At 38.2% G+C, this 7,951-nt stretch overlaps 1 protein-coding gene across 2 annotated transcripts in view; it reads left to right on the plus strand.

The window, feature by feature from the left end:
- CDC42 (cell division cycle 42) overlaps positions 1 to 7,697 on the plus strand; it is a 49,141-nt gene extending 41,444 nt beyond the window's left edge. The window contains exons 4-6 of one of the 2 annotated variants that reach the window (XM_043909153.1): positions 1,042 to 1,151; positions 1,279 to 1,476; positions 4,676 to 5,543. In XM_043909153.1, the coding sequence (XP_043765088.1) occupies positions 1,042 to 1,151; positions 1,279 to 1,476; positions 4,676 to 4,765 (398 nt within the window). In that variant the 3' untranslated portion in view covers positions 4,766 to 5,543. Of the gene's footprint in view, positions 1 to 1,041; positions 1,152 to 1,278; positions 1,477 to 4,675; positions 5,544 to 6,169 lie in introns of those variants that run through there. The other variant, XM_043909152.1, reaches the window with a different exon arrangement.
- Positions 7,698 to 7,951: the final 254 nt, after the last annotated feature.

A 7,951-nucleotide genomic window follows, 5' to 3' on the forward strand; every position in this document is an offset into this window, starting at 1 on the left:
CATCTGCCACTCATTAGTGATGGTAATCACCAGTGACTGGTCACTCAGTCAAGGTGATGTCATTTCTTCACAGTGTAGTTACGTTTTTCCCCTTGTGGTTTACAAGTAATATTTAAGACCATACAGATATTCTCCTTTTCACCAGAGTTTCCTCCATATTAATGTAGCATCCATTGAATGGATGAAAATAATTCTTGTTGAATTCTTTTTTTTCTATGTGTTTTCAGTTTCAAGTACTGGTGTGTTAGACGTACCCATTAACTAAACATGTCAACCTGATTTGGCAGTCATGAGCAGTGGATTTTGTCAGCTGGGTTTCACTGAGGTTTTTGTTTGCTTAGGTCAGTGGTCCCTAGCATTTTTGGCACCAGGGAAGATTTTTCCATGGATTGGGGGTAGGGGGGATGGTTTCAGGATAATTCAAGTGCCTTACATTTATTGCGCACTTCATTTCTAATCTAATGCTGCTGCTAATCTGACAGGAGGTTCTGGTTCATGGCTTGGAGGTTGGGGACTTACACAGTTTCACTGTCATTGTTTCTTAGATCTGAGTAGATCTGATTTTTAATCATTTCTGGTAGCAGTTTGTTGAAAACTGCAAATTGATAATAAGGCAAATAATACATAACAAATTCATTGCTGTTCTGAAGCAATGAAAACAGTTTCCCCATTTTTTTTCTTTATTGATGTATAGTTGACTCACAATATTAGTTTTAGGTGTACAACATAGTAATTTAATATTTTTATATACGTCATGCAAAGTTACTAAACTATTACTGACAATATTCCCTGTGCTGAGCATTACATTCCTGTGACTTACTTATTTTATAACAGATAGCTTGTACCTCTTAACTAGAATTAACTGAGTTGAGAGTATTGGTCAAATATTCTATTACAAAGCCATACATTTTATTAGATAAGTTGCTTTCTCATTAGTAAGTGTGCTGTTAACTACATGCTTAATTTGTTGACTGCTTGTGATTTTAATGCTATTAGACACCAAGATTCACTTGTTGATTTGTCTAATTTTCTTCCCCTTAGGGCAGGAGGATTATGACAGATTACGACCGCTGAGTTATCCACAAACAGATGTATTTCTAGTCTGCTTTTCAGTGGTCTCTCCATCCTCATTCGAAAATGTGAAAGAAAAGGTGAGTTAGATATTCTCTCCCTGAAAAAAAGGTTGTCATAGAACTTCTGTTGACTTGTAAATAGCTTTGGAGGCTTGTGGATTAATGCAGGTGTGTTTTTTCTTTTTTTGAAATATCTTTTCTCTAGTGGGTGCCTGAGATAACTCACCACTGTCCAAAGACTCCTTTCTTGCTTGTTGGGACCCAGATTGATCTCAGAGATGACCCCTCTACCATTGAGAAACTTGCCAAGAATAAGCAGAAGCCTATCACTCCAGAGACTGCTGAAAAATTGGCCCGTGACCTGAAGGCTGTCAAGTATGTTGAGTGCTCTGCACTCACACAGGTGAGGACTATGTGGAGCCCCATGTCTGTTAACAGTGAAACGGTTTGAGTAGCATTTAGGACACAGGTTATTTCTGACAGTGGTCTGCAGCGCTCAAGAAAGCTGCCCAGGAAGACTGTTAGAAGTCTTGTTCGAGGTCTCCGTTTTTATGAAGAAAATTATTCGTCTCTAAATAAAGCTCTTGTGTTGGTGAGCGCCCATGTTTTATGTATCATTTGTAGTGGTCAGGGATTTTTTTTTTTTTTTTAATTGTAAGGTCCAGATTAGCACAAATTTACAAGAGTATGTGAATGATTCCCCTCTTCCACCTGCCCCAACTTAAATTTTCATCTAAGTAAATCTCATCTTTTGTCAGTACTGACAGTTGATGCTATAGTCTTCTGGGGTGATTCATTGGAAATCGGGAATTGGTTGTAATCATTGAGACTTTCAGAGAAAGCTACCTTGTGTAATCATTGAGACTTTCAGAGAAAGCTACCTTGGCCACTTCTCAAGTTTGCCTTTATATAGTGTCTCTATTCCTAGATTTTGGGAGGCATTCCATCCTTATACTGTTCACTTTTTCTGAACGATATAGTTGGAACTCTTTCTATAGTTTGATGGGAAACTTCAGATTCTGAAGACAGCAAGCAGTGTTAAAAGTACTTTGAGTGAGAGTTACAAGTGACTTGTGTGGTTTCATCTTCTCTACCTTCATGGTGTCACCAACCTGTTCCCCCATTTGAGAGTTGTTCTGTTGGGGGTTGGAAGGAAGGATTATGGAAATAATTAGCCCACAACTTTTTCATTCTGTCTTTTGACGTTTGAACAGTGAGCAGACATGCCTAATTAAAATAAGGCAGGACTGAAGGATAGAGATTTCTTAGAGTTATGTGAAATTCACTTATATTTCTCCCACTGCTTTTTCAGGTAGGTTTTTTTTTAAATTAAGTTAAAAAAACACTGTCAGATTCTTGATTATATGTATACTAAAGTAAATGGCATATATAGTTAAATATTATACATGTACTAGGTATTTAGTATGTAGGGTGTAGACATAATTTAGTAATCTCCAGTTTAGCCCTGGGCTGGATATGTAAAGACAAAAGTTTTGTTTGAAGCTGGATATTTCACAGGATAGCTTCGAGGCCTAGTTTTATTGTTACAAGCCCAGTTTTTCTTGGCAGTTCAGTTCTGTTGTATTGATATTGCAGATATTTAAAAGTTGAGATGATTTTACATTTTCATACATGTACAGCTGAGATTTTAAAAAATGCCTAATTGTACAGCTGACTGAGATTTTAAAAAATGCCTAATACTTCTGTGTTTTGCTAGCATTCCCAGAAAAATGTTGTGTGTGTACTGAAGAAGGATGTGTGTGGAACATTTGAATCAGATAACTTGCATATCCCCATTCTCTGAATATGGGTTGCTTTTGGGGGAAATGGAGGCAAGTAGGCCATGTGGACCCAATTTTAGGTCACTAGTGAAGCTTATTTTAGAGAATAGGATGCTTCCATATAAGGTGTTCTACATTATGAATAGGTTTATTTAGGGACGTCCCTTTTCAGAGAACAGAAATTTGAAAAAATCTTAGCAAATATGTTTTTCTTATCAGATTTTGAAATTTGGAGAAATCAAAAGAGAAGACAGAAAATGGGGTCCCTGGTACAGTTTGGAAGCCGGAAGTTTTTAGGACTCCAGAATTTGTTGGTTCCTCTAAAACTGAACTCTTTATATAATCAGATAGTGTGATTAAAGCAAAGATTAGGTTTGTCTTGTAGGGGATTAGTTGATCTTTGTCAATAAGCAGGAACATATTTGCTTATTAAGAGATGCCCTAGTTTCTAATTGTTCTCCTCCTCTTTTTTCCCCCTTATAAAATTTATTTCTCCTTCATAGCTTCCCTCCTTTCTTTTATGTATGACAACCAGAATTTGCTCGTAGATGTGTAGAAAGAATTTCAGAGGAACCTTTGACTTGTTTAGCATTTCTGGTTTGTGAAAGGCACAGAAGGAGGAGAACTTTTTAAACCTTTGTTTCTTTTCAAGCGCTTGTTGTTATTTCTCATTTATTTTGTATCTAATGGACTGTGGGTGCCAATCCTCTAAGATACTGTGTGGGGGCGGTGAGCGAAGTGGGGGCAGTGGGGGCGTCTGGGGCTCGCACATTTGCTACCAGAGCTGTGCTCTGGGGCCTTGGGGGGCATGTTTACTTGGGATACAACTGACCTAAAGGACATGTGAAACTTCTTTGGGTGGTAAATCTGTGGCTTCAGATTTAGGTTGAGTTTAGGTTGAGTCTATAGACCTGGTACCAGTACTACTGAGTCATACTGTCACGCTGGAGTTCTGGCTGAGGTGTAAGTGTATTTCTGCATCTTAATCCTTACAGAGCTGAGAATATTCTTTGTTTTCACTCCATGCTTTATGCTCTGATACCCCACGCGGACATTAAAAGCATTGATCTGCTTGCTAAAACTCATTCTAGGACCCCATTCTTTGTTTTCCTATTGGGTGGTGGTTACTTGCTCTAATAACATTACTGAATAACTGAAGTGTATGCTGTTTCTAGAGTCTTTTCTTTAAACTTCTCCCAGTTGGTACTGCTGAGCAATTAACACTTTTTCTAAATGCCTGAACCTGTTGTTCTGGGAAACTTGTTTAATCTGAAATTTTGATTAATACCATCTAGATATGTCATTGAATCTAGAAACATGTAGCATGCTTGTTAGTCTGCTATTTGTGTCCTTCAGTTATTCAGGGGATGAATTCACAGAAGCCTGAAATTGTTACAGGTTTAGTTCCAAAATGTGTGTGCCATTCTTGTCATTAGAAGTACTTGGGGGTTCTACAAGTACTAATCCTAATTATTTAATGCATGTATCTCATGTTTACATATCCATTTTATTCCTCTGGCACTCATTTCATTAATATGTTGTAATGTTAGATGTCAAAGTGTGATTGTTCTAGAAATCAACATATGGCATTGTCACAAAAGTTGTTTTCTTGCTCAGTTAATCTTTTTTGAGGTAAGACATTTGTTCAGTTGTTTACTCTCTTGATAATGGACTTAAGATCTAGCTTTCTGGCAGTTACTTTTCTAAAGGTGCATTGCTTCTGTGAATTCAACCCATTTAATCCGGACTGCTGTTGTATCTGCTAGTCTTTCTAATCCTCTAACCTGGCTGCTATTCTCTCTCCTCCCCTCTGTCTTGTAGAGAGGTCTGAAGAATGTGTTTGATGAGGCTATCCTAGCTGCCCTCGAGCCTCCGGAAACTCAACCCAAAAGGAAGTGCTGTATATTCTAAACTGTTTTCTCCTTCCCCTCTTTGCTGCTGCTTCCTGTCCCACTACTGTAGAAAGATCGTTTAAAAACAAAGGAATAAAACCATCCTGTTTGAAAGCCTCTGCGTCTTTTTACTCACCACCTTAGAGCAACCTCTGTATTAGTTTTTGATCAAGAATGCAGTATCTTATAGAATATTTTTTGTGATCAGTAGTCAAGTTGGACTTGTTTAACTTTCTGCTGCTTGAGTTGCCTGATGCTCAGAGCTTTTTGGTTTGGATTACTATTGCAAAAGGGAACTTGGTTTGGCATTAAGAATGTCCTCTTGGAGAAAATTAAGAGTTTTTAACACTTCTAGATCTTAGTTCTTGATGGAGAAAATAACACAAACATCGTTTTACTCTTGTGATCCATTGTTAATTGTAATTGCATGACAAAATTTATGGGAAAAGGGTGACCTGCTAGTAGAGTGTAATGGGGAAGGGAGGATTCTTTTCTGGTTTTCCTTTGTGCAGTGAAACTTTGTGTTGCTATTGCTTTGGCTGTCTGTGCTGTAGTGGAGTGTTTGTCAGTCTGGGTGGGAAAGATATTGATGTACCTGCTACTGCTTTATGAGATCATTTGTTATACTCTCTTTTAAGAATAGCATCCATTTTAACAGTTGACTGAAGGTTTGTTAATGTTGAGATGTAAAGCTGCCACCTTTATATTTTCCTGCTTCTGATTTTATTGTTGTGAGGGGAAACATACAATTGTGGTTACCTTCAAATTTTGAAATTAAAAATATACAGTTGTTTGTATAAATGCCTGATGAAGCTTTTTATTCCGGTTGCACTGACTGGCTCTAGTTTCACATGTATATAAGGTACCCACGTTTCTGCTTCCTTGAATCCCCCTGGCTCTTAATTGGTGGGATAAAGGGAGTTCAGAGTGAATACCTTTGATGCAGCCACTGTAATCGCTCTCTCCATCTTTGCCTGCGCCTTCCATGTAATAAGGATGCCACTGCCCAGTGCCCGACCTCTCACTCCTGTTCCATGTTCAGCTGTTTCATTTGAATGCAGAGCTGCTTAGTTGTTTTTATGGAAAATGTTCCAGCAGCACATTGTACAAAACTCATATTGAATGAGCAAATGACACGTGTGCTTGTTTGCTTCTTGTGACATACATTGGTCTGCAAAAAGCTTTCTCAAAGAACCACTGTCTCACTCATGAATATCTCCTCCTCTGCTCCTGAATTGGTGGATCCTTCCAGTGCCCTGCCTGGACAGAACTTGGTGAAGTGAGATAATTGTGTTGAGATTCAGGGTTTTTCAATGACTCGTTCTTTGCCAACTCTTGGGGGTTTGCATGTTTTAAATTTGACCTTCAATTTTATTATACTGAATATCAGACTGCAAATTTTTTTCTTTCTACCCCTTTTCAGAAAGGCCTAAAGAATGTATTTGATGAAGCAATATTGGCTGCCCTGGAGCCTCCAGAACCGAAGAAGAGCCGCAGGTGTGTGCTGCTATGAACGTCTCTCCAGAGCCCTTTCTGCACAGCTGGTGTCGGCATCATACTAAAAGCAATGTTTAAATCAAACTAAAGATTAAAAATTAAAATTCGTTTTTGCAATAATGACAAATGCCCTGCACCCACCCACATGCACTTGTGTGAGACAAGGCCCATAGGTATGGCCCCCTTCCCCCTCTCAATACTAGTTAATTTTGAGTAATTGTGTATTGTCAGAAAAGTGATCAGTACTAGTTTTTGTTTTGTCGTTTCAAAAAAAATTATTATTATTATTTTTCGTTTGTTTAAAAGCAAGGCATGCTTGTGATGACTCTGTAACAGACTAATTTGGGCTGTTGAAGCTGTTCCCGGGTTCCACTCTGGCGAGTAATCTGGGATATCTAGTGTTTTTTTTTTCTTTCTTTTTTTTTGTTTGGGCTGGGGAGTGTGTGTGGGATTTGTTTATATTTAGTCATTTTTTTAAAAAAATTCATTAACCATTGGACAGCCCTTAGGGGAGGAGGACGGATTGATTCCACATTCCACTTCCTAGATCTAGTTTAGAGAACATGTTCCCCACCTGGTGCTCTTAGGAAGGAGTATAGTAAACGCCTCATTTAATAATATACTCCTTTTTGAAAGTTGCCTTTTCTCTCCACCCTTGAGTAGGTCCAGTATTTGATGAAACTCATGAAAGTGGGTGGAACCTGTCTTGCCCCTCCTCTTTTCTAGGATGCACTATATATGTGACTGTGACTCTCAAGGAAATTTGTTTGCCATTTGCTGATTTTTTTTTTTTTTGAAGTTAATTTCTAACTTCTTTCACTGATAAATGAAGAAAAGTATTGCACCTTTTGAAATACACCAAATGGATTGAGTACATAATTAAAAAACATTTTTTTCCCCCTGTCAGTCATTGTCTTAATATGCTTAGCATAGACATGCAGCTTAATAGTGTATGATATGGTGTTCCTAGAACACAGCTGAAGACCTGGTGTATAGAGGAAATCCAAGGGGTGGTGCTAGAAGACAGATGCCTGTGGGATGATTCGCATCCTCTTTCAAGTCGTGAGGATGGAGACCTGCTTCATTAAGAAGCTGGGGGTGGGGTGGGGTGGGGAGAACCTTTAACAACATGGGGACCAGTCAGGGGAATCCCCTTATTTCTGTTTTGCATGAGGAACCCTAGAGCAGCCAGGTGAGGCTCTCTAGTTCAGTAAAAATCCTAGGGAGAGTCTTATGAAGACTCTTCATAAGTGTTAATAGGGATTTTATCAGCTTATTTTGGTTGCAGTTTTCAAGTTTTAAAAATGTTAGGTTATCTTCCCCACCTTCCCTAAATCCTAATTCTTGTAGATTTCATTAGTGTTGAACCAATGCTTTCTCATGTCTCAATTCTTTGTATATGCATTCTTTTCAGATGTATTAAACAAACAAACAAAAAAACCCTTCACAAGTCAGCCTGGGGGTTGTTATTTTCCCTCGCCTCTTAATCTTTAGACATTTAGGAGTGGGAACTTAACTCTCATTGACATCAATTTCTAACAGATTTCAGGATAAAAATATAGAGCATAAAGATTTAATGTACTTTGTTTTCTGGAATTCAGTTTGAGATATTTTTTCCTCTCCTCATATTCAGGTTTCTGCCTTTTCCGCTAAGTTTGACAGGTAGCCTACAAACTCCTTTTCTTTAGTATCAAGTGGGTTCCATAGA

Source organism: Cervus elaphus, chromosome 8 (assembly GCF_910594005.1).
Source record: "Cervus elaphus chromosome 8, mCerEla1.1, whole genome shotgun sequence".
In the NCBI taxonomy this organism is placed as follows: domain Eukaryota; kingdom Metazoa; phylum Chordata; class Mammalia; order Artiodactyla; family Cervidae; genus Cervus; species Cervus elaphus.